Raw genomic sequence first — 27,619 nt, forward strand, 5'->3', positions numbered from 1 at the left:
GACAATACAATGGGAATAGCAGAAGGGACAATACTAAAAATGGGGACCCATGTAAACATAGTTACATAGTTACATAGTTACATAGTTAGTGAGGTTGAAAAAAGACATCAGTCCATCCAGTTCAACCTATGATGCGTGTGTGTGTGTTTGCTTTTAACCGTACATTGTATACCCCTGTATGTTGTGGTCTTTAAGGTGTCCATCTAATAGTTTTTTGAAACTATCAATGCTCCCTGCTGATACGACTGCTTGTGGAAGAGAATTCCACATCCTTACCGTTCTTACAGTGAAGAACCCCTTACGCACTTTAAGGTTGAACCGCCTTTCCTCAAGTTTTAGTGAGTGGCCACGCGTCTTATTGTATCTCCTTTCTCTGAATAGTTTGTTCCTTATGCTCGGGTCACCAGTACAGTATTTGTACATTGATATCATATCCCCCCTCAATCGTCTTTTCTCCAGAGAGAAAAGGTTCAGTGCTTGTAGTCTTTCCTCATAGCTGATGTCCTCCATTCCCCTAATTATTTTTGTTGCCCTTCTCTGGACTTTCTCCAATTCCAGCACATCCTTCCTGAGGACCGGTGCCCAGAACTGGACAGCATACTCCAGATGTGGCCGGACCAGAGTCTTGTAGAGTGGGAGAATAATCTCTTTATTTCTGGAGTGAATCCCCTTTTTTATACATCCCAGTATTCTGTTGGCTTTGCTTGCGGCGGCTTGGCATTGCATGCCACTGCCAAGCTTGTTGTCTACCAGCACCCCCAAGTCCTTTTCCATCCTAGACTCACCCAGAGGTTCCCCCCCTAGTGAGTAGCTTGCTTTCTGGTTTCTGGCCCCCAAGTGCATTACTTTACATTTATCAACATTAAACCTCATCTGCCATGTAGTTGCCCACCCCGTTATTTTGTTCAGGTCTGCTTGCAAGGTTTCCACATCCTGCATAGAAGATATTGGCATGCCTAGTTTAGTATCATCTGCAAATACTGAGATTGTACTAGATATCCCCTCCTCTAGATCATTTATGAACAAATTAAACAGGATTGGTCCCAGGACAGAACCCTGGGGACCCCACTTTCCACACCCGCCCAATCCGAGTACTCCCCATTAATCACCACCCTCTGTACTCTCCCCTGGAGCCAGTTCTCTATCCAGGTACTCACCTTATGATCCATACCTACCTTCCTTGGTTTGAACAGTAATCGTTTGTGGGGAACGGTGTCAAAGGCCTTTGCAAAGTCCAGATATACCACATCCACAGGCTTCCCTTTATCTAGGTGGCTGCTCACTTCATCGTAGAAGGTTAATAGATTGGTTTGGCAGGAACGATTTTTCATAAATCACCCACGCAAGTGTGAACACCCTAACCCATAAAGAAGAGAATGCATTTCAGTAGGAACTTTAATAAGCTACCTTACTGGAAAACCTGTGTAAGCAAAATCAAGATGTATGTTTTAATTGTTTTAGGCAAAACTATCCAATTGCCACCTCTACCCAACTGGACAAGTCTGTATGAACTGAAGTAAAGAGAGAGTGAGATGATCAAGTAAAGAAAGCTTGGCACCCTGGCGCATAATATCTTTGCAGTAAAGACTGGAATAGTTGGTGCCTGCCCAGTGATGTCATGTAGTAAGGTTAAGTGTCAAATGAGTCAATCCTGCAGAGGCTGTCCTGGAAGGAGAGACCTGTGTTGTGTGTAAGGAACAGTTGTGGACCATCTACACCTGGGCAGACCCACAACAGTGATCTGGCCCACTCAGTTTACAAGCACAATAACAAAAAAGTAATATATTGCAGCTTACCAGTACTTAGATGTGGTGGCTGCATTCATTTTCTTCTTTGAGGTGCAATGCTTATTTGCAAGTGCAGAATATACCTGTTGAACCTGCCTAAATGTCAGTGTCAGTGTAACGTTCTGTGGACAGAACTGAAATCTCAACCAATGTCTTTAGCATTCTTTTGCATACCTTCTGGGAACTGCAAAGCAACATTCCAATATGCAATCAGGATGAGAAAAGGGGAGCCCAATTCAAGGGAGCGGCCTAGGATGACAACACCATTCTTCCAGTGCAGTGAATTCAAAAAAGGGCAGAAACATATTCAGGGAAACTACAGGCCAGTCAGCCTGACATCAATAGTATGTAAACTATTGGAGGGGATGATAAGGGACTATATCCCAGAATTTGCTGAGGACAACAGTATCATTAGTAGTAATCAGCTTGGGTTTACAAAGGGATGTTTTTGCCAGACCAATCTGTTAACATTCTACGAGGAGGTGAGCTGCGATCCAGACAGGGGGAGGCCTGTGGATGTGGTGTATCTGGATTTTGCAAAGGCATTCGATACAGTTCCCTATAAACGCTTAATCTACAAGCTAATGTCTGCAGGGATCAATCACAAGGTTTTTTCTTGGATAGAAAACTGGTTACATGGGCGTGTCCAAAGGTTGGTGATAAATAACGTGTACTCAGACTGGTCTGGAGTGGTAAGTTGGGTCCCCCAAGGCTCTGTCCTGGGACCAATTTTGTTGAATTTATTCATAAATAATATAGAGGATGGGATTATTAGCTCAATCTCAGTTTTCGCAGATGACACAAAAAAAAGGCAGGGCAATAACTTCACATCAGGATTATAGAAATCATACAGAATTACCTGAACAAAATAACAGTGGGCAACTATATGGCAAATGAGGTTTAATGTGGAGAAATGTAAGGTAATGCACTTGGGGCTAAAAACATAAATGCAAACTACTCACTAGGGGGGGGACCTCTGGGGGAATCAAGGATGTAGAAAGATCTGAGGGTCCTAGTGGAAGACTAAGCAATAGCATGCAATGTCAAGCTGCAGCTGCCAAAGCCGGCAGAATACTAGCATGCGTAAAGAAGGGGATATATTCCGGAGATAAAACTATATAATCCTGCCACTTTCTAAAACTCTGGTCCGGCCACATCTGGAGTATTCTGTCCAGTTCTGGGCACCAATCCTCTGAAGGGATGTGCGGGAACTGGAGAGAGTTCAAAGAAGGGCAACTAAACTAATTAGGGGATTGGAGGACCATAATTATGAGGAGCGATTACAAGCGCTTAATTTATTCTCCCTAGAGAAGAGACACCTGAGAGGAGACATGATAGTGATTTACAAATACCTCAATAGTGATCCCAGCATAGGAAATAAACTATTTAGTCTCAGGAAGTGTAAGAGGACACGTGACCACACAATGAGATTAGAGGAGAAGCGGTTTGACCTTAAGCTACGCAGAGGGTTTTTTACTGTCAGGGCAGTAAGAATGTGGAAATCTCTTACACAATTGGTGGTATCAGCGGGGAGTATCAATACTTTTAAAAGACTCTTGGGCGTGCATCTCAAAGAACAAAATATTCAGGGATATGGGAAATCAATATCATCACTGACACACACACACCTGCACAGGTTGAACTGGACTGACTGTTGTCGTTATTCAACCCTAACTACTATGTAACTATGTGAATGAGCATTTTCATTTTAGGACAGGAAATATGTTCTTGACAGAATCTCCAGGTGAAAAAAGGGGGGAAATGGTAAGCTGCAGTATATTACATTGTTGTTTTTGAGTTTAGATATACTTTAAGATAGGTGTAGAAACAATAGAACCCATGGCAAGTTTGTTTGCTCCCTGGGGTAGTAGGAAGATAGAGAAAATATTCAAAACAGACAAATAAAAATCAGACTTGAGACTAGGGACTTGAGACTAGGGTTTCAGCCTTGCCCTACTCTACTATAGAAAATAATATTTATTCATGGATAACAGCACTGGATAATGGTAAAAACCTAAAAGGGGCCCTAAAGGTTTGTGTTTTGGTTGGAAATTCACTATAAAGCTTAACTCCAGACTCCAGAATGGGGAAGTGTAACAATAAATGCAAGGGTTTTATGTCTGTCTTTAACACCACCGAGGAGAGTTTTCCTCGCTTCCTGTTACTTGGACCCCCATACAAGGAATGAGGAGTGTGGGCATCACCACAAAGGACAGACAGAGGATCTAACTCTTCCTATATTTAAGGGAAAAAGGAAACTTTGGCTGTTTAGTGTTGGGCTTTAAATTCCAGTATTTGGAAGGTATAGGTAAGAATGTGTATGAACTGACAGCGAGATTCTGAAGTGAAGCTGAATTAGTGGAGGTCATCACATATAGGGTCATATTTTCCATAAAGTGTTCATGGGCTTGTCCAAAGACAGTTGGGAGTAGGAAACAAAGTGCAACATTTAACATTTTTTTTCATTGTCTAGCCATTTTCAGACCCCTGTGGCTAGATCCAACAGTAGAACTGATGAGTATAAGGATTGCCTACTGGAGTCCTATAACAGTCCATAACATGCATCCTACCACAAAAACCCATGGCTAGGTAACATAGCTGGTAAGGCAAAGAGCCTGAAGGAATTAGACCAGCCTTTCTCAACCAGGGTTTTTTGGAACCCCAGGGTTCCTCCAGAGGTTGCACATCTCAGATAAGTAACGACTGACTCCAGGTATGTTTTAGTTATCTTTCAGGGGAATTCACAGAGCCCCAAGTTGCTTTTTTCCCAGTGACCAACAATATAATGGGACCACTAATGAAATGGTGCACTTCACTGACCAGCGACATGAGGGAACGCTAAATGTTTCCCTGTCCACATTTCTTTTCTGGCCATTATCAATGTTATCAATATTAGGTCATTCCTAATATCATTATTATTACTGAAAATACATTATTAGCAGGAGTTCCTTAGGACCTGGAATTTATTTCAAGGATTCCTTCTTGTTAAACGGTGGAAAAAGGCTGAATAAAACTATAACAAAACATAGGAAGGCATTGGAAAACAAAAAAAAACAAAACAAAACAAAAAAAAACATTGGAAAACCTAGTAGAGCGTCTGACTCCCCTAGACCGTCATACTCCCCTGACTCCATAGAAAACCTTGGACCGAGCTATTAGCTGGAGCTATTAGCTGTATTAGCTGGAACTCAGGTTCCAGCTAATACACATTGGAGTATGCAGTGGATCACTCATATGCTCCCAGTTTCTTTCATAAATCTGTAAAATGATTAAATCTGCATCATTCTATTTCTATTTAGAATTATTTTTCTTCAGTAAATTAGCATGTTGGCTTGTCACTAAATACTGACAAAATGCAGAACAGTAGAGAAAAACAAAGAGTGAAAAGAGACATGAAGAGACTCCCTAGATCTTAGTAAGTACATTTCTCACGTAGGAAATAGAGATTTAGTTGGTCTCTTTGGCCTCTTCTAGTACTGGATGGATTTTTTGGTCTTGCAATGAAAAGAAAGATCTATTCGGAGGGAGTCCTTTGGTATTTTAGGATCAGCAAATGGAATGGCTGCCATCAAACCATTTAGGGATCACAAAATGTAATCTTAACCACTTGCCAACCGTATAACTTAGATATAGGACAGTAAAGTGGCACAGCTGCACTGGATCATGTAGGTAGTACCTGATCCAACACTTCCGGGTCTTGGGCATGCGTGCCGCTGGCAGGCTGCTCCCGCTGTGATAATACACAGCAAGAGCTGATCGGCAGGTTCCGCGAACTCGATATCCGCTGGCACTCGCCAATCCTTCAGTAGAGGGAGAATGGCGGTTTGCCTATGTAAACAAGGCAGATCGCTGTTCTGTCAGTACAGAAGGCATGGATCCTGCATTCCTTCAAAGCAGGGACATGGACCCTTGCCTTCATCTAGTACAAGCAACTCCCACTCAGTAAGAAAACACCAGCTAGGCACACAGTTAACCCTTTGATCGTAGTACTGGAGCTGCTTCACATGGTACATGATCTGGGCCATGCTGGCTTCCTCCTTTGCACCATTGGGTGTAGGTGTGGCTGCTGTGCCCTCCATAAAGAGCTTTAATTGAAGAGACGGTCTAAAAAGTTGAAAGCTATTGCTGTGCTCTCATTTTAAAAAACAATAATGCACTGTAACAGCAGTGTCATAGGTGCAAAATATACTTCATCTTTAATTGTAAATAAAACATTTTAAATAAACAGCTAAAAACTATAAAACATAGATTTTAAAATGTATAAAATATTGCAACAAACCTATATAGTATACAGTATATAAAGTCTGTTACATAAAACACGTTCTTTTCATCAGTCAGAACACTTCACGTGGATCTGCTGTAAGCTTTCTGTAGGACTGCAACAGATTACTTACTAGTGGATGACAAAGGATTGTGATCCCATGCTTCGCTTCGTTGTAAAGCTTTGTGTCTTTAGGCTGGGTTCACATATCTGCAGCTGCAGTTTGCAGTTAGGAGTCCGGTGCGTTTCTGTTCACCGATTCAGGTGCAAAATTTTACCTGAATTTGCACCTTAACCGGACCCAAAAACGCACAGGACCCTTTTCAAAACTGCATTGCGGCTGTCCCGCTTCATTGAAAGCCGGTCACATTCACATGTAATGCGAATAGAATGCGGTTAAAAACGTATCTAATTTGCATATATGTGAACCCAGCCTTAGAGGTGATTGTTTCATTGCTTTGCTTTAACCTGTTTCAAATTCTTTTGGGTGCAGAATTTGACAAACGACGAACAAGTAGTTGTCATTCAGGCAAGAACTGTCCTTAATATGGCTGAAAAGGTAGGTGTACATTTAAAACTAAGCCTGCTTGATATGAGTTATAAGTTATGTGAGTCTAGTTGAAGCATAGTAACTGAAATACGTGTTAAATTCTCTTTATGCACTCGGTGACTATACTGGAAAGGATTTTGGTTAGCATCTTTTTTGTTTTTAAACAGGAACTGAACTGGGAGCTGTGCCAAAGAAAGGTAGACAGAGGGCAAATGACTAGTCAGCAGTATGGAATACAAGCCAACTGTCCCAGATTTTCCAGGACAGTTCCACATTTTGGCTTTCTGTGTTGCTAATGCCGTGCCCCTGGCCATGTCCCGGGATCACAGCATCATTCTTATTTTCAATATTTCTTAGAGTTTTTTAATAAAATAAACAAAGTGTACATTTGTTACATCAAGTCAGATGTTCCGACTGGAGCATAATAATCAATAAACAAGGAAATACGGTTCCATTGTAGTGTTACCAAACTTATAAAATGTAGAACATACCCAAGTTACTTGTGCTTACATTGTTGACTCCAGATGGATGAGGGGAGGGGGGGGGGAGGGGAGGGGTGAAGGGATAGGAGAGGAAATAGCTGGGGATGAGGACTGGGGAAGGGGGGCACCAGCAAGGTGAATAGTTATGTTGTATAGTAGTAGGACAGATAGGAAGAAGAAGGGTGAGATCTTAACATGATGGAACTGTTATGCGAAGAAAATCAGTCACAGTACATTTTGGATATGTGAACTAAGATGACCATTGAGATAGAAATGTTTCCATACTTACATTTTACCTAGCAACTGGTCTCTCCGTCTCGCATTGAAGGTTCAGGTCTGCTTTTGTACTGGAGATGGAAGGGGATTCTGACTTTTTCCAGAGTTTGGTGATATTTAGTTTTACCACAAGAAGTAAATGTGGTATCACTACCCGCGACCCTGGAGGGAATTTCTCTATAGTGCTGGTGAAGGGTTTGGAGTGGATGGAGCTTGCGCTATTGAGGGGATCAGGGCAAATATCTGTCTTCAGTATGAGCTATGGATCTGCAGAGCCACAGGATGTTATATAGTACCAGTACTGCCATAGGATCTCCAACAAGTAGAAGGATGTCCTGGGAAGAATTTGGAAAAACGGTAGGGTGTCAGGTACCATCTGTTAATGTTTTTTTGGTAGGATTCGCAATGGTTGGAGCAGTGGGAGGCTGTGTAGGTGAGTTTGAAGGCTCGTGTCCACATATCAGGGGTCATGTTCAAATTTAGTTCCTTGACCCATTTCAAGAGGGTGGCAATTTTGGAGTAAGGGCAATTATTACAAATAGGTGAGTACATGGAGGAGAGAATACATGGCTGAGTACATGTGGAGATACCATGCTTGGGGTATAGCGCACAGGTGTAGAAGCTAGGAAGGGGTTCAGGTAAGGTAATCACAGAGAGGATGTTAGATGTTTTAAGAAAGTGGGATATCCTCACATGTAAGTTATGTTCAGTTTGGAGAGCACTGAAGGTTTTTAGAATACCGTCAGTGTAACTCTGACAGATTACTAAAACAGTGTAGTCTGACAGATTTCTAATTCTGTACTCTTGCCAATGTTGTATCCTAAGGTATGACAGGTGTGCTGAAATAGTTTTGAGAGGAATCGGTAGAGTATGGGATGGGTGAACTGCTGACTTTGCCTGGGTAAATTTCTTCCAAGCTGTCAGTGATGCTGTAATTGATAGTAGTGTAGGTATTGTGTTAGGGGGAGAACCTGCATTAGTAAACAAGTTATTGGGTTGGTAGGAGGATGATTCCATAAAAGACCAAATTTGTTAGGAGCCACCATTAGTATAATTGTTCCAGGATGAAGGCATAAAAGTATTCTTGATGTGAGGAAGACTTAGGCCCCTTTCACACAGGTGGACCGTTCAGATCCGCCTGTCTGTTTTTTTGGCGGATCTGAACGGTCCCCCCATGCATCTCTATGGGGGATCGGATGTCAGCGGAGACATGTCCGCTGACATCAGATCCGATCCGCCAAATCTGGATGGATGGAAACCCTATTTTCCATCTGTCCAGCGGATCGGATCGGATGCGATCGACGGTCCATTCCCATCCGATTTCCCCCATAGAGATGCATGGGGAACTGAGAGCTGTGTCTCCGCACACAGCGTGGAGACACAGCTGTCATCCTGCTGCTCAGCGGGGGATCGAGCCGCCGATCCCCCTCGGCGGCTCGATCCCCCGCTGAGAAAAACGGAATCCGTCCGACGGACGGATAGTGTGAAAGGAGCCTTACTCCTTCTTGGTTATGATGCCTAGTTAGGACGTGATGGCTACATCTGAGTGGTTTTGCATCCCATACAAATCTCAATATTTGTTCTTGTATTGAGGTGAAGAAGGTATAGGGTATAGGAATTGTTACTCTGCGCCGCGGAATAAATATTGGAGTTTGGGCAAGATCAACATTTTGAAGGAGGCAATCCTTCCTATTTTGGAAAGGCCATATGTGCGCATTTGACTTAGTAGTTGGGGGAAGTGTCTTTGAAAGGCGCGGTAGTTAAGATCATAGAGGTAGCATAGTGAGGGGGCCAAATTTTTTCCCTAGGTATGGGATAGATTGGGTTGACCAAGTAAAGGGAAGAGTCTCTTTGCAGGAGTTCTTGCCTATTTGTGAGGTAGAAGGAAGCTAAATTAAATTGGTTAAGGATATCTTGGATTGCTGGAATGGAACAGGTTGGGTCAGTGATCATAAGTATAACGTCATTAGCAAAGAGAATTATTTAGTGGTGCTCTATGCTATTGTGTTTAATGCCTGAGGTGCGCTTATCCTCTTATATCCTTGCTGCAAAAGACTCCATTAGGAGGGCAAAAATGAGAGGGAAGAGCGGGCAACCCTGGCGGGTACCATTGGAGATTCCGAAGGCTTTGAATAGGGTTCCGTCTGTCAGCACTCTGGCCATAGGGTTGCTAGAGTCTAGAGTATCGCAGATTAAAGCAACCTGTAATGCCAAATTTAGTGAGTACTGCTTTCAGAAAATCCCCAATGCACCCTGTCGAACACCTTCTCTGCATCCAAGGATAGAAGCAGAGAAGGCGTTTGTGACTGTGTGATTTAATAAATCAAATTGATGACCCTCCTAGTTGCATCCAGGGCCTGTCTGTCTGGCATGAAGCCAACTTGGTCCAGGTGCACCAAGGAAGGAAGACACTTCCAACAATCTAGATGCAATATCTTTTGCAAACATTTTTACATCTGTATTAGAGAGTGATATAGGCCTAGAGTTAGTAGTAGAGGTAGGATCTTTTTCCAGTTTGGGGATGGTAGTGATGATAGAGCACAACATATCAATTGGAAGAGAACCAGAAGTGGAAGCAGAGTTGAAGAGGGTTGTAAGATGGGGAGAGATCAGAGTGGCAAATTTCTTATAGAATTCATTGGTGTATCCATCTTCCCCAGGTGATTTTTGGAGGGGCAAGGAATGAATGGCCTTGAGAATTTCATCTTCTGTAGGAATATCGGGAGAGTACATTTAGTTGGGCAGGGGTGATAGATGGGAGGTTACTTGAGGTCAGGAAGCTTTGGATAATTGGGTCAGTTGGTTGCGGTGTAGCTGGGTCGCTTGTTAGATTGTAGAGAGAAGAATAATTATCGCTAAAAGCATTTGCTATATCCTGTGGATTAGTAAAGAGTTGTTTTGGTGGTAGGGTGATAGAGGGATAATATTTTGCACTTAGAGCGTTGGGCTTTGACTTGTCGGGCCAGTAGGACTCCAGCCTTATTTCCTAAGACATAGTATCTGGCCTTAGCTAGTTTAAGGTTGTTTTTGACTTTGTAAAGTAATAGTGAACTGAGTTTTTTTAATCGAGTTAAGAAGTTTACTAACTAGTGTGTGCGAGGGAGCTTGTTTGTTTTGGTTTTCCAATTGGGCAATTTTGGGATAGGATCTCTCCAATTTGCCTTGACCTCTGGTTCTTAACGCTACTGTTGAGTTTAATGAAGATTCCGCGCATATAGGCCTTATATTCAGACCATAGTACAAATCTATCAGTGTCTGGTTGGTCATTCAGCGGAGTTGCATTCAGTGGTGAGCTTTTGGACATTAACAGGGTCCGTGATGAGAGAGGCATGAAGTCTCCATAGAGGAGGCATTTTTGATGCACGATTCCCCACAGTTATGAAGACAGACGTGTGGTCCAACCATGTAGTGCATCCAATCACTGAGATCCTCACATCCTGGAGAGTATGTTTATCAACAAGGAAGAAGTCAATACGGGGAGTATAATAGTTGTGAGGAAGAGAAGTAGGAAAAATCTTGCTCATTTCCGCATTGGCATCTCCATACATCGAAGAGATTGTTTGTCTCAAAAAAAAGGGAAGGACCTTGGTGTTGGGGTGTTGATGTAGTGTCCATGTCAGGGTTGCTGGTTATGTTAAAGTCACCTCTGATGAGAACTCTTAATTTCTGTATTTGGTTTAGTTTCTTGTGGAGTCGCTTACAAAATCTTAGTTGTTGCTATTTCGGGCCATATATGTTGACCAATGTGTAGGTGATTTGGTTGATGTCACATACGAGGATTAGGTATCGGCTTTGAGGGTCAGTATTGGATTGATGTAGTTGGAATTGCAGTCAGTCTTGGATCACTGTGAGGACACAGTTTTTCTTCTTTGGACCTGAGGCTAAGAGGATTTGGTTATAGTTTTTCAGTGTGAACTTGGTGGTTTTGTCAATTGCAAAGTGGGTTTCTTGTTCTAATAGTATGTCTAATAGTTCTAATGTATGGCTTTTTTGAGCAGTGTAGATCTCTCCTGCTTGGAATTTAAGCCCCTGGCATTTATAGAGACTATTTTGAAGGCCATTATGTTGTATGGGTCTCAGTTTAGGTGATCCACAGATAGGGGTGGAAAGTGAGTTACAAAGGCTACCATTTTCCAGTACAAGAGAGTTCAGGGTTCATCTTGCTTGAAGGGTAGTTGAGGGTTAGCTGGTGTGGAAAGTAGGAGCGGAGTCTTTTTTGTAAAAAGTGAGAGCCCTGATAAAAAGGAAAAAAGAAACATGGCTCACTGTGCAGAAACTACTTCAAACAGACAATGGGGGGGAGATGGTCCACTGACTATAAGGTGGGGTAGGGACTACTCGTAAGGCAGATGGGTACTAATGAGTAGTGCTGCAGAATCCCAGCCATTTGGTTGGGTGATGGCAGATAAGGGTATATGGTGCAGTGTCAGAGGTCTTGGGAAGCCCCTCCTGTTTCCATATGCTTTGGTGAATTGATCTGGCACTTCTTCAGGTATGATGCGCCAGTTTCGTAGGATTTTAAGATCCACAGAGAGTGTTCTCATTGCATGAATTTTATTTACATGAGTGATTAGCAGTTTGGTGGGGAAGCCCATTTAGAAGGGAATTTTTTGGTTTTGAAGAGCCTTGGTTATAGTTGCTAGCTGTCTGCGATTTTCCATGGTTCTTTACAAAAAGTGCAGCGCTTTTTGTAAAGATTTTGGTTATTGATCACTGTTAGTTGATTTTGGTGCTAGCTGCTCACATAATTCATATCGAATACACTGTCATTTATTTAACTTAGCGCACGAATTTATTTCTCTCCCTTTATATTGGATTTTCCATGGTTGCCTTGGATAAATCAGCTTAGAGAATGACTCCAGTGAAGGGATCGGGCAGTCTCGCCGTAAGTTTAGCAGCAGACATGACCTTCTCTTTAACCGTAAAGAAATGTTTGCAGGCCAATACATCTCTAGGTGTGGAAACTAGGAGATGTGAAGGTTTGGGAAGTCTGTGTGCCCTGTCAATTTCCATAACACGGTCAGTTAGGTCAGGTACTAAGGAGCCCATAGGAGATTTCAGATATTGTACCAGATCTGACTGCTGGACGGATTCTGGGATATTGCGGAACTTTATGTTGTTTCGCCTGGAGCGATCCCCCGGGTCTGCGAGCCTAAGGTTGATTAAATGAAGTTCACCCTCATGGTCTGCAAAACTATCCACCAAATCATTATGGGCAGAGTATAGGGCTCCTTTTTTTGTTTCTATGAAAGTGATGCTTTGGTCATGTTTTTGTACAGTAGTAGCTAGTGAAGACACTGCGGTTGATAAGTCAGTGTAGAGGGTCTGTCTCAGTGGGAGCAGCCAGCATGCTTTTCTTTCTGCTTTCAGACAATGGCTGGTCTGAGGCAGGAAAAGAATCTAGCACTGACGAGTGCTGTGGAGGAGGGAGAGAGAACAGGCAGGGAGCTGTGAAAGGCTGTTTTTGCTCAGGCTCTTCCATTCTAAGCCTAGATTTGGCAGGGATGGATGTAGTGGGTGAGTTGGGGGGAGACAACTCTCCATTTCAGGCAGTACATTGAGGCGTTCCTGAGTGCTTTTTAGCGTTCTGAGGAAATGAGAGCTGACGAGGAGAAGAAGGCAGTAAACTTTTTAGGAGGTTTGATGTCCTTCCTCTGTTTGGACATGGTGCTTTTTAGCTGCTGGGGTGTCTGGGGCATTTGGTGTGTGGGTAATACCCTTTATGGAGCTACTTAGAAGTTGCAGAGTCCGAGTTTACTGCGGAGCTAGGGAGCTATGCAGCCATCCACTCGAGTCGTCAAGCCACGCCCCTCGAATGTTACAACATGTTACAACATGTCTAGCAACTCATAATTTGAGTTGCTAGACATGTTGTAACTCAAAAAAGGCATACATTCCCATGATTGGATCTGTGAGTAGGTGTCTAGGCGAGACCAACCAGTAAAGTGGAAGTGATGGCGGTCCCCCTATATTTAGAGGTGGGGACTCGGCAGGACCAACCTGTACATACACATTGAATTTGACTTACTAAAACTGGTGAAAAATCTGGTGCGGCTCTGCATAGAAATCAGTCAGCTTCTAAATATTTTTGTCAAAGCTTAAGTTAGAAGCTGATTGGCTACCATGCACGGTTGCACCAGATTTTGCACTCTCCAGTTTTAGTAAATCAACCCTATTCTATATCCATCTTTCTATTTTTTTACACCTTTTTTGCACATTTTTAATTTATGTGGGGTCTGGATCTGGTCAGTGAAGAACTGATCCAGATTATTCATGCAGCTGTGCAGCAACAGATCACTTTTTATGTAGCACCCTCTAGTGTGCTACTAGATTAGTGCAGGCAAATTTAAGTATGACTCAAGGTTAGTTTGTGAGTCAGAAATTGGGTAAGGCTGGGTTCACACATGCTGCAGGGGGTCCGGGGCGTCCCTGTTTACCGATTCAGGTGTAAATCAGGTTCGAATTTCTGCCTGAATTCGACAACCTGATTCGGAGCCAAAGAGGCATAGGACCCTTTCCAAATGTGGAGTGCGGCGGCCCCGAACCTGTGTGAACTTGTGAACTGGCTCCATTGAGAGCCAAGCCCACTCTCCTGTCATGCCAATTGGATGCTGGGGAAACTCGCAACAAGTTGTTGAAACAATGTAATTAGTTTTTTGCTGGCTAGCTGAAATAAGTGCTGGGAAATTTTTAAATGGTGTTTTTTCACTATGAAAACCACTGCAGGCATAGCAAGCAATCCAGAACACCATTATCATAATAAGACACAGACTGCAGTGTCCATGGCCAACAGATGGAAAACTACCAAATCCCCTGATAGAACTTAGGCCGTGTTTTATTTGTTACCCTAATAAAGTCATCATTGTTCTTCAGCCAGGCTTGAGATTCCAAGACTTTCAATTCACGCTCAGTGCTTTCCACCCACTGCCACAATCTTCAATGTTAAAATCAGCATATTTCCATCTTGGCATGTTCAGTTGAGGCATTGACCTGTGTTTAATGTATTGTATAATTATACATGGGAGTGTGGGATCAGAACAAAGTTCTATTGTATGTATCATTTATATAGCATATGATTTTCCTTTCTGCCTATCTGTGTGGGAAAAGGTAATCTAGAGCTCAGGGCAAGCAAATCCAAGAACTGTGCCCCCCCCCCCCCCAAGATATAGAAGCATTACGTATCAGCAGATATATCCCCCCCCCTCTGCAAAAAAAATAAATAAATAAAAAAAATCAAGCACTAATCTGCATGCTTACCCCCTAAGCATTAATTCCCCCTTCTCCCAGTACAAATCTGCCCACCTGCTGAAATCGCCCCTGCCAGTACACATCTTTGCCCCCCTCTATTCCTCCTCCAATCACAGATATTCTCTCCCCTAATCCCCCCAGCACAACCCCCCCCCCTCCAACCAAAAAAAAAATCACTCCTTCTAGCACAAATCGTCTACCCCTCAAATTGCCCCTTCAAGCACAAATCCTCTTCCCTTACTCCAAATCCCCCCTCTTAGCAAAAATTGTTCCCTAAACACCCCCTCCTAGCACAATTCTCCCCCCTCCACATTTCCCCTCCAATCATCCCTACTAGCAAAAATTCTCTCCCCAAAAAAATATCCCCTCCTAGCACAAATTCCCGCCCATCTACCATATCACCTATTCCAGCACAAAGCCCCCAATTCCCTCCCGCTAGCACAAATCCTATTCCCCCATCCCCCCCCCCCCAACACAAATTCCACCAAACCACCATTCCTAGCATACCCCCCAATTTTAACTCCTGAAACAATTGTTATCCCCAACCAAGCTCCAAATTCCCCCTTGCAACACAACTCCCCCCCTCACATAATACCACAGTGCCCAGGGCAGCCACCCCTTTCTGCCCACCCCAGCCCTGCTGTCAATGGTGCCATTCACATGCATTACATCATCCACCATCCATGCCTGAAACCTCTAGATGAATTGTAATTACCGGAAAACATGATTACCTCTATAATATAAAATGAATGTTTTTTAATTATTGGCTGATACCCTTTTATAACTTTTAGTGGCTTCAGCAAATTGAGGTGACAGAGTCTGCTCTACAGCAAAAGATGGTCGACCTGGAGCATGAAAAGGTAATATTGACCATATATCAGTGTCTATTTAGATATACAAATCAAAGAAGTCCAAATGATGGAAATAATCTTTCAGTGTGTGTGTAAATAATTTAGATTCATTGTTTCTATTTATAATAATACATGTAAATGGGGGAAGCCATATTTTCTCTTGCATCTGATTGTGTGCTATGCAATGGTTGGGATTTACTGCTTCTCTTTATAATGCAAGTTGGGTGAGTCAACCCAAATGAAATCCTAAAAACTGAATATCTAGATATCTTATCTCAAAGTTGTTAAGCAGCGGTAGAGTGATTCCACTAAGCCACTGAGAGGTCCCCTTGGTGGCTAGTCTACAGTATCCACATGTAATACAATAAGAAATCTATGAATGGGCCAGCATATAAAATGGGAAAATCCTATCTTACCTAAACATTAATCATATATTTAAAAAGAAAATGCATTGCAAAGCACCAAGTGAAAGTTCGAGTATATTTATTTTGTAAGAATGGGGCAAAAAACAAATATTAGGCAATTTTTTTGTGCTGCTTGTGTTTTGTTTTTTGTTTTTTTTATGGAAAATACTGCATTTGACCAGTAGGTGGTGCAAAGTACCATAGGTAAAATACTATGATGTTTGGCACCATCTACTGGGCAAATTCAGAATTTTCCATTTTTTTTTTTAAATTATTTCTCTCTTTACAATTACACAAGAGTTTGTACATACAAGTAGAGAAGGTCACATCTACAAAGAGAAGGCACAGTATGGGATTTGAAAAATCAAAAAACTAATTTTCACAAGAGATGTATGGGTCACAAAACGCTAGGTGAGAGCAGAAAACTCCTTATTCATCAGTGAGGTAAGTAAGAAACATAACAGGTCTGACACTGTACAAGACCGAGTACAACACAAGAGTGTTTGTTTTTAATTGTTATGAAGGGGGAGGTTATAGTAGTAGTAGTGAGGAAAAAAGAGAGAAGACAGGAAAAAGAGAAAAAAAAAAGTTGGGGGAGGGGGTGAATTTTCCAATTTAAATCAATGAAAAACATTCAACCGGCACATGAAATAGTCTAATAACATTCATGTTTTGCCCTATTTGCACAGAAAAAAACAAGGCCTTTTCACTGGGCAATTTGTTATGCAATTTTTTTTTTTTTTTTTTTTTTTATTGAAGTGGTTGTAAACCTCTGACATGTAATATAAACAAAGTATATCCCTCTATAATGTGTACTTGTCTCAATCCAAAACACTAAGGGGTTTATTTGCTAAAGGCAAATCCACTGTGCACTTCAAGTGCACTTGGAAGTGCAGTCGCTGTACATCTGAGGGGGACATTCAAGGGAAAAAAAAAAAACAGCATTTTTGCTTGCACATGATTGGATGATAGAAATCAGCAGAGCTTCCCCTCATTTCAGATCTTCCCTTCAGATCTACAGCGACTGCACTTCCAAGTGCACTTGTAGTGCATAGTGGCGGGTTTGCCTTTAGTAAATCAACCCCAGAGTGTCATTTATTTTGGCTGCCTTGTTCCTCTGCTCTCTGCATAAATCATTTCTGACAAGTGTTCCGACACCAAGAGAAAAAAAGGTGACAGGGGAGGGAGCTCCAGCACACAGCCTGTGATTGACATCATCAGCTTTGTTCCTAGGTGCTGTGGAGAAGTAGGGGGTGTATTTCTTCCCTCTAATCAGCTCTTACTGAGCTCTGCAAAGGGTAACTTCAGCTCCCCACTCTTTGCTTCCTGAAAGCTTAGACAAGCGGTATAATATTTGCACATTGAACAGCTGTAGAGGAGAGAATGCTGCAGATAAACAGGTACAACTTATGTAAGAGGATATGTTTCATCCCTGTGTATCACCTGAGGTCAGTCAATTTACTGGGTATATGGAAGGGTTTACAACCGCTCATCAAAATCTAACTGCAGTAATAACTGATTATATGTGATTGCTAAAAATTTTATATATATATATACTTTCATCTTAAAAGAGGCTACCAATAGATGTTTGCTTTTACCTTCCTATCTAGGAATTGTTTACTAGACAGAAGGGATATTTGGATGATGAGCTTGACTTCAGGAAGAAATCCCTGGATCAGGCTCACAAGGTAACTGTAACATCTTTTAAATATTTATTTCCAGCACAAAGTATGTGTGAGAATGAAGTTGTATACCAGACTGGGATTTGGTACAAACACTTATGGAGAGATGGTATAGCGAGGGGGGAACACCAGTGAACGGACGTAGAGAAGGTACAAACACCGGTATATTTATCCAAAAGTGATACACCCCTGTTGAAAGGGGTAGGATTTCTGGTGAGTGTGATACCAGGTGGGGGCACGAGTGGAGACACCGAGGCTCACTGCATGCTGAGACACTATCTATTTTATTGTGCTGATTTACACCAATATCACTCCACGGATGGTACTGCAAGGACCAGCAACCCCGTTTTTTTTTTTAACGCAACCACACTTTCGAATTGGCATTTTTTTATGGATACATAACCTATTTGGATAATTAATTAATATATTTTGGACACTTTGCACTTGCACTTTATTGCATTTTTGCACGTTGTTTTTGTCCTTGCGATAATTTGCACTGGTTTGCGATAATTTGCACATAATTATAAGGATTTGTATGATCAATATGGTAACTTTTATATGATTTTTGTATGACACTTTTTAGCACTTTTACAGGATTCAAATAGTCACTGATTACGTTTGAGATTTATCACAATAATCAGAGCATTCACGACATTTGCCACTAGCACAATAAATTTAAAAGCAACACTTGGAGCAGCGCCTCAACCCAATACCTCATTAAAATTAGACAACAATTGCTGTCTATGGCCTTGCAACACAGGACGCTAGACTGCAATAGCTGCCTATGTCCTAGCAACAGAAGACACTGGACAGCAATAGCTGTCTACGTCCTAGCAACCAAGGACACGAGACAGCAATGGCTGCCTATGTCCTAGCAACAGAAGACACTAGAGAGCAATAGTTGCCTACATCTTAGCAACAGAAGTCACTAGACAGCAATAGCTGCCTACATCCTAGCAACAGAAGGCACTAGACGGCAATAGCTGCCTGTGTCCAAGCAACCGAGGACACTAGACAGCAGTAGCTGCCTACATCCTAGCAACAGAGGACATTAGACAGTAATAGCTACCTACATACAAGCAACTGAGGACACTAGGTGGCAATAGTTACCTACATCATAACAACAGAGGACATTAGTCAGCAATAGCTACCTACATCATAACAACAGAGGACATTAGTCAGCAATAGCTACCTACGTCCTAACAACAGAGGACACTACAAAGCAATTGCTGCCTGTTTTCTAATAATGGAGGACACTAGACAGCTATAGCTGTCTGTGTTCTGGCAACAGAGGATACTAGGCAGCAATAACTGTGTAAGTCCTAGCAACAGAGGACACTAAACGGCATTGGCTGCCTGTGTCCTAGCAATGGATAACACTAGACAGCCACAGCTGCCTGTGTCCTACCAATAGGCTGAATTAACACTGTGTGCTGGTAAACATAAAAATATTCCTCAAACTTTAAATGCGTGTAATGCACAGAGCATATTTTTACACAGGATCTCACTTCCAGCAAGATTTTCATACGGCCATACAGATTGTTACACAGCCATGAGCATGTCCCCTAAAAACACACACACATACATCAAATCAAACAGAACCAAATCAGCTGATTCCTATTTATTTCAGTGGTGCAGTGTGGATGACAGGCTGTGTTTGACTTGCTTTGTATTTTATTTGTTTGGATTCAGCAAGATTCCTGAGATGTGCATTTGCAATGAAACAGGTGAATAAAAGCAGGTGAAAATCTGTGTGAACATATTTAATAAAAATCACTATGGAAATGCTTCAGCATTTATACAGCCACAGTTAATATTCCCACTAATGTGTCTAATATGTGTGTAGCACCCTCCTAGGTAGGTGCTAAAAGGCAATATAGTTTTTGGGTCTTTCTGCTTACCACGAAGATTGCCAGATACATTTAGAGTGTTCTCTGCCTACCAGAGAGCAGGATCTATTGATAGGGTCTGCTCATGGTGCTCAGGCGCAGCTCAGCTTGTCTGAATATTTCACACTGTTTCAATAGGAAGGCATATTGGACCATGGGGGGAAACCATTACAAGTGAGGGCACAGGCATTGTTACAGTCCTGGTGATTGGCAGAGGAAAGTGCCTGGGTGCATGCTGGGTGACTGTATAAATGCCAAGGGCACATGTGCTCAGGTTATTCGGCTGTAGAGTGGGGTCCCGGAGGGAGAGGGTGGCTGCCCCTCCTCTGTAGAAGCTGTCATGCCGCCTTGGGTAGTCGACCTGAGGACCCAAAGTTAGAGAGGAGCTGAACCCAGAGGTCCTGGAGAGCTGACTGGAAGGGAGACACCAGGAAGGATCTGATTATGCTTAAAGTGAGTGCAGATCTGTGTCATGGGGCCTGTCCTGTCAGGGCCATCCCTTCAGTAGAAGAGTCAGTGGACGGGTGTCAGTCAAGGGGATGCTAGAGAGTGTCCTGAAAATAATGTAGTTCACCAAGTCTGCTGCTAGAGAGAGCAAGAGGACTTAATTCTTCCATACAAGTGGCTGTATGGTTAAAGCAGCATGCCTGCTTCCACACAAGTAATTTGGTGAGGCCAAGTGAGAGTTGTCCTTATCTAGTGTGAATAGTTCAGTTGGAGTATCCCACTATTCCCTTCTCCCATCCAAGTTCCACAAAAAATTAAAAAAAAAAACAATTACCCTGGACTGTTTATTAAGTAACGACCAAACGGAAGTAAGGAGGGATATGTGAATAGCCCCCAGCAACTGTTTGCAGGTAATCTGAGGGAGGCGTAGGAAGTCAACACTCAGCAAGCTCTATGGGGACAATGCTACATACTGTATGTATTTCCTATGATTGTCCTCTCTATCCAGTGGCTATAATACAGTTTTTTCCTGATTGATGTAAATTAGGAACATACTACATTATGGCCACTAGATGGAACTCCTGATCACAGGAAATACAAATATTAAAAAAGAATATTTATGTATGAGGCAATTTTTTAATAAATAGCCTGCTATAGGATTAGACAGAAACTTTGGTCTACACAAGCCCTAGCAGTAGCTTTTAACTTGGAATATATTTACCTTTAGCATATCCTGGAGCTGGAAGCCATGTTGTATGATGCATTGCAGCAAGAGGCTGGAGCCAAGATGTCTCAGATATTGTCAGACGAAGAACGGGATGAGCTGAAGAATGCCGTGGAGCAGTGGAAACGCCAGGTGATGAGTGAACTACGAGAGCGAGACTCCCAGATTCTCCGCGAACGTATGGAGATAATTCAGCATGCACAGCAGGTACAAAACTCTCCATATTCCTTGAGCCAATAGTAGTATCATTTACAGGACAGTATCTGTTAGATGAATTATTCAGCAACCAATTAGAAAAGGTTTTCTGTTTTCTCATAGTTTACTGTTGAATAATGCTTTCTGATTCCCACTGGAGCAGCATCTGAATAGCACAGTGTCATTCAATAAAGCTTATTCTTTCACCTTCTTCTTTTACCAAAAACTGGTTGTATTCAAATGCAGGCTAGTGCCTAAGTGGTTAGCACTCTATCTTACAGGACTGGGGTTCTGGCTTCAATTACTACCTGTAACAGTATCTGCATGGAGTTTATACGGTGTTTATGTAGGTTTCAAACATACATTCTCTTTTTTTTGATTACCTTGAAGGCTTAACCACTTCCAGCGCAGGCCTCTTCTGGCACTCATCTCCTACATGTAAAAATCATCATTGCTAGAAAATTACTCAGAATCCCCAAACAGTATATATATATTTTATCAGAGACATTAGGTCACGTATGTCAAACACAAGGCCCGCGGGCCAAATGCGGCCCTCCATGGCTTGTCATGTGGCCCTCACATCCAGTTTTGCAGCCATTACTCTATTCTGCCACCTCCAGCTCTCACCCTCCGCTCCCAATCCCTGATGTCACTTTTAAATATAGAAGCCTTCTGTGTTTACAAGGGACAGCTTTGCCCATAGCGGCTTCCGGATCGAACAGATTCCTGGATGCACTCATAGTAGGGCACAGCAGGGGTAGATCTCCAGAATCTAAGAGAAAGAACGATCTCCCGGCAAATACACAGGTAGTAGAGCCAGGTAGGTGAAAGATGTGAGGAAGCTTCATGGGGGCTTGGGGTTGCAAACTCAGTGCACCCCTAAACCCTGCACTGCGTACTTAGCACACCCATGAAAGCTGCACTCTTGACATAATGTGCCCTCGTGAACTCAGCCCCCCCGCATGCAACGCCCTCGTGAACTCGGCACTCCGCACTTGGCAAACTCCTGAACTATGCACGTGTAATGCACTACTAAACCTTGCACTCTGTACATAGCGCACCCCAGATACAACTTGCCCTTTGAGGGTAACCCTACTGCTAATGCGGCCCACAATGAAATTGAGTTGACACCCCTGCCCTAGGTAATAAAATGGCGGTCGTTGCAATTTTTTATGTCACACTGTATTTGCGCAGCAATTTTTCAAACACAATTTTTTTTTAAATGAATTAAAAAAAAAAAAGCTCACTTTTTTGTATAATGTGAAAGATGATGTTACACTAAGCAAATAGATATCTAACATCTCACATTTTAAACTTGCGCACAGTCATGGAATGGCACCAAACTTCGTTACTTTTTACAGGTTACCTGTTTAAAGTTACAGAGGAGGTTTTGCATTAAAAATGTTGCTCTCATTCTAACGTTTGGGGTGTTACCTCACATGTGGGATTTGAACAATGTTTACATATGCAGGCATGACCTAAGTATGCGTTCGCTTCAGCATGCAAGCAGATTATTATTATTATTTTTTTTTTTAATTTTTACACTTGCCCTTTAAATTCTTTTTTTTGATCACTTTTATTCCATTTACAAGGAATATAAACATCCCTTGTAATAGTGATAGGGCATGACAGATCCTCTTTATAGAGAGATCTGGGGTCTATAAGTCCATGCTGGAAAGCCTGAGATCAAAAAAAAAAAAATCGATCTCAGGCTTTCCAGCTAAAAAAAATGTCAGTGTTTACATCTGTAGCTCGCGGCCTCTGAGGGTCAAAGAGATGGCCGAGGATCATCTGGTTCATGGTCAGCTCTGTGGTAAAGCTGCAGCCATCATTCATATACAGTATCTCCACTTTAACCTAAGGATGTCAAATAACATCCACCTAAGGTACAGTGCATCCTGATAGTATTCACAGCGCATCACTTTTTCCACATTTTGTCATGTTACAGCCTTATTCCACAATGGATTACATTCACTTTTTTCCCTCAAAATTCTAAAAACAATACACCATAATGACAACGTGAAAGAATTTTGTATGAAATCTTTGCAAAATTATTAAAAATAAAAAATTAAAAAAAATCCCATGTACATACGTAAGTATTTACAGCCTTTGCTCAGTACCTTTTGCACCCATTACAGCCTCAAGTCTTTTTGAGTATGAGCTACAAGCTTGGCACAACTGTTTTTGGGCAGTTTCTCCAATTTTTCTTTGCAGGACCTCTCAAAATCCATCAGGTTGGATGGGGAGTGTCAGTGCACAGCTATTTTCAGATCTCTCCAGAGATGTTCAGTCAGTCTCAAGTCTGGGCTCTGGCTGGGCCACTCAAGGACATTCACAGAGTTGTCACATAACCACTCCTTTGTTATCTTGGCTGTGTGCTTAGGGTCCTTGTTCTGTTGGAAGATGAACCTTCACCCCAGTCTGAGGTCCAGAGCACTCTGGAGCAGGCTTTCATCAGGTATGTCCCTGTACATTTCTCCATTCATCTTTCCCCCGATCTTGACTAGTTCCTGCTGCTGAAAAACATCCCCACAGCATGATGCTGCCACCACCATGTAGGAGTGGTATTGGCCAGGTGATGAGCGGTGCCTGGTTTCCTCCAGACATGACACTTGCCCTTTAGGCCAAAGTGTTCAATCTTTGTTTCAACAGACCAGAAAATTTTGTTTCTCATTGTCTGAGAGTCCTTCAGGTGCCTTTTGGCAACTCCAGGCAGGTTGTCATGCACCTTTTACTGAGGAGTGGCTTCTGTCTGGCCACTCTATTATACAGGCCTGATTGGTGGAGTGCTGCAGAGATGGTTGTTCTTCTGGAAGGTTCTCCTCTCTCCACAGAGAAACTCTGGAGCTCTGTCAGAGTGACCATCAGGTTCTTGGTCACCTCCCTGACTAAGGCCCCAATTCCTTAGTTTGGCTGGGCTGCCCGCTCTAGGAAGAGTCCCGGTGGTTTCAAACTTCTCCTATTTATGGATGATGAAGGGGATGACATTTTCTGTACCCTTCCCCAGATCTGTGCCTCCATACAATCCTGTCTCGGAGGTCTACAGACAATTCTTTGGACTTCTTGGCTTGGTTTGTGCTCTGACATGCATTGTTAACTGTGGGTCCTTTTATAGACAGGTGTGTGCCTTTCCATATCATGTCTAATCAACTGAATTTACCAGAGGTGGACTCCAATCAAGTTAGAGAAACATCTCAAGATGTAACGCTCTGGCGTTTGTTTTAGTGAACTGGATTTGCAGCTGCAGAATTTCCACTCAGTAGTCCTGTAGAGATGTGTTGAATCACCATATCCAACTCTCCAGACTCATCATTGTGGCCCAGCCTGCTTCAGCATGCACATATACAGACACTCAGATAAGATGTTCCTGGAGTGATAGATTGTATGCGATAGTATAGAGGTGATGTGCTGAAAGGACAGGCGTGAGTAGTGATAGCAATGATAGGCACTCAGGTAGTAATGTTCAGGAGTGTTAGCAGATGGTGATAGATAGTATGCAGGTAGGTTAGCAATCATGTACAAGTAACAGGTGGTAGGGGACAGCAGATGAAGTGTACAGGAGATGCTAACTTAGTGCAAGGATATAGATGGTAGTAGGCTCAAGAGCTAGCAATCTAGGTAACGGTGCAGATGATAGATATAGCAGTGCATAGATCCTAGAGATAGCAACAGTCTATAGTAAGAGCAGATAGTGTAAGTTGATAGGAAGGAATCCCCTGCGGGGTACTTATCACTAGTTGGTTTAGCGAGGTGAGGGGTCCGGTAGTGAGATAAGGATCAGGTAGCGAGATACAGGATCAGTAGCGAGATACAGGATCAAGTAGCGAGATACAGGATCGAGTAGCGAGACTCCGGTCAACCCAGGTATTGGGGAAATAGCTGGAGGCTTTAGCAGCGTCAGACAAGGCTGTATAACAGGCGGTTGCACGAACCTCTTGTGAGTGAAAGCCGGCTATTGAAATAGCCGCTCAGAGCGGCGCCAAGTGATGACGTCATGCGGCTTAAAGAGATAGGCAGGTATATGCGTTCCACCTAGCTGAAAAGGTGGGACGCAATGCGGAAGAAATGGGCTGGAAGGGTACCGAAGGTACCAGAATCTTACAGTACCCCCCCCTTAAGGCCAGCTCCGGAAGGCCTATAGCACTGGTCTCTCCGGGTATTTGGAGTGGAACCTTCGTATATGCCTTGGAGCGTGAACGTCAGAAGTATCCAACCAGGTGTCGTCTTGGGGTCCATAGTTTTTCCATCTTATGAGATATTGGAGTTTCCCTCTGTGGATACGAGAATCCAAAATCTCCTTAATCTCAAATTCTTCTCCGCCCTCAACTTGTACTGGAGGTGGAGGCGAGATGGTAGGTCTTATTCCTTGGTTGGGTATATGTGGCTTCAGTAGGGACACGTGGAAGATGGGGTGTATTTTCAGATCTGCCGGTAATGTGAGTTGAACTGCAGCTCTCCCAATGAGCTTCTCGATTGGGAAAGGTCCCAGAAACAGAGGTCCAAGCTTTTTACTGGGGATTTTTAACCTCAAGTTTTTCGTAGATAGCCAAACAAGATCCCCAATAGCATATTGAGGAGAAGGTCTTCTACGAAGGTCGTAGTACCTTTTTTGTTGGCTATGAGCATGTGAGATGGTGGTGTTAAGTAAACCCAGAGAGTCCTTTATTTGGGTGAGGTAGTCAGAGGCTACTGGGTTACTTGATGGTAGGATGCATGGTGGAAGAAGTGTGGGATGAAACCCATAGTTTAGGTAGAACAGACTTTGCTTAGTAGTACTGTGGGTTGCATTGTTATAAGCAAACTCCGCCAAAGGGAGGAGGTCCACCCAATCATCCTGTAGGTATGAGGTGTAGCAACGCAAATATTGTTCAATACACTGGTTGACTCTTTCAGTTTGTCCGTTGCTCTGTGGGTGATAAGGGGAAGTAAGCTTCCGCTCAATACGCAGTATGCGACATAGAGCTTGCCAAAACTTAGAGATGAACTGTGATCCCCGGTCAGATAGGAGAGTCTTTGGAATTCCATGTAGTTTGAACACATGTTTCACCAGTAATTCCGCTGTTTCCTTAGATGAAGGTAGTCTGCGAATAGGAATGAAATGTGCCATCTTTGTCAGATGGTCCACTGACACTAAGATGGTAGTAAATCCTTTGGAAGGTGGTAACTCTACTATGAAGTCTAGAGACACAACTTCCCATGGAACTTTGGGTATTGGTAGACTGCAAAGTAGACCAAATGGTTTTGTAGTGTCAATTTTGGACCTTGCACAGATGTCACATGAGGAAACAAATTTCTGTACAGACGTCTTCATTCCAGGCCACCAAAATTGCCTGGTGAGTAAATTAAATGTCTTAGTCATACCCATATGTCCTGCCATAGGTACGTCATGTGATAGTTCTAAAATTTTAGTACGCATACCAGGAGGTATGTAGAGTTTGTTGTCAAAGTAAAGGAAGCCTTCTGCATCAGCACTTAGTTGTGGTGGTGGTGAATCCAGTCCTAGACTGTGCAGAATCTTTTCCTTTAAGGAACGAACAACACCAATAATACGATCATGGGGTATTATAGGAAGTGAAGGGATTTGAGAAAGTTCATCCTGAGATAGAGGATAAACATGTCCGAAAGGTAGTTTACTGTTAGGGAGTAGATCGATACAACAATCATAGTCCCTATGGGGAGGCAATACTTGAGCTTTTTTCTCAAGGAAGACTTCAGACAAGTCCTGATAGCATGGTGGTGGTGTGATTTCATCCGACACCATGGACAGGATTTTTTTATAAGATTGGAGGTTACACGTGGTCTCGCAATAGTGAGAGGGGAAGGTTAGTGTCCGTGTTTTCCAATCAATGTTTGGTTTATGTATGTGTAACCAGGGAAGCCCCAAAATAATGGGAAAATGTGGTGAAGGTAATACATCAAAGGTGGTGGTCTCAACATGAGACTCGTTAGTAGTAACAAGAAGTGCTTGTGTTTGATTGGTAATTGGACCAGAAGATAACGGAATACCGTTAATTGAACTGACAGAGACAGGGATAGGTTTTGAAATAATAGGTATTTTATTCAAGGCAACAAAACTAGTGTCAATGTAGTTCCCACAAGATCCTGTGTCGATCATAGCCTTGGTAGTGATTCTATTTTGGTCCCACTGTAAGATCAAATGAATGAAAAGATAGGGATTAGAAAAAGAAGTCGTTAATCCCCCCAGTAATGCATGTGAACGCTCACCCTCTTTTTTGAGGACAAGGGGACAGACGCTTATCAGATGATCAGCGGATGCACAGTACATGCAGAGATTTTGAGATTTTCTCCTAGCTCGTTCAACAGACGACAATGGTGGATGTATAATTCCTACCTCCATAGGAGTAGGGTCGGAGGACGAAAATCAAGAAGAATTGGGTAATGGTACTCGCATTTTCTCAGCCGAAAATCGAGAAGGATTGGGTAATGGTAATCCCATTTTCTCAGCCTTCCTTTCTCGTAACCGTCTGTCGATATTGATGCTGCGTTGTATTAAGGCATCCAAAGTGCCAGGTTAATCCACTCGGGCGAGCTCGTCTTGTACGGCTTCGGATAACCCGAGCCTGAACTGGGTTCGTAGAGATGCGTCATTCCACCCTAAATCTAGGGTCCATCTCTTGAACTCTGCTACGAAGTCTTCAACAGGTCTCCTTCCCTGTTTTAAAGCCCTCAATTGGGTGTCAGCAGTACTCTGCCTGTTTGGGTCTTCATACAGGCTAGAAAGTTCTGCTAGGAACGCAGGATAGGAGTTGAGAAGAGGGTCGTTTTTCTCAAAGAAGGAGTCTGCCCAAGCCCGTGGATCACC

The 27,619-nt window shown here is 42.8% G+C and overlaps 1 protein-coding gene across 1 annotated transcript in view; it reads left to right on the top strand.

Moving 5' to 3' along the window:
* Positions 1 to 27,619, top strand: part of JAKMIP3 (Janus kinase and microtubule interacting protein 3) — a 197,766-nt gene that overhangs the window by 159,125 nt on the left and 11,022 nt on the right. Inside the window, exons 18-21 of the mRNA XM_082267585.1 lie at positions 6,542 to 6,607; positions 15,396 to 15,464; positions 17,470 to 17,547; positions 20,605 to 20,808. Coding sequence (XP_082123711.1) covers positions 6,542 to 6,607; positions 15,396 to 15,464; positions 17,470 to 17,547; positions 20,605 to 20,808 — 417 coding nt within the window. The remainder of the gene's footprint in view (positions 1 to 6,541; positions 6,608 to 15,395; positions 15,465 to 17,469; positions 17,548 to 20,604; positions 20,809 to 27,619) is intronic.

Source organism: Pelophylax lessonae (genome assembly GCF_965119305.1).
Source record: "Pelophylax lessonae genome assembly, chromosome: 9".
NCBI lineage: Eukaryota > Metazoa > Chordata > Amphibia > Anura > Ranidae > Pelophylax > Pelophylax lessonae.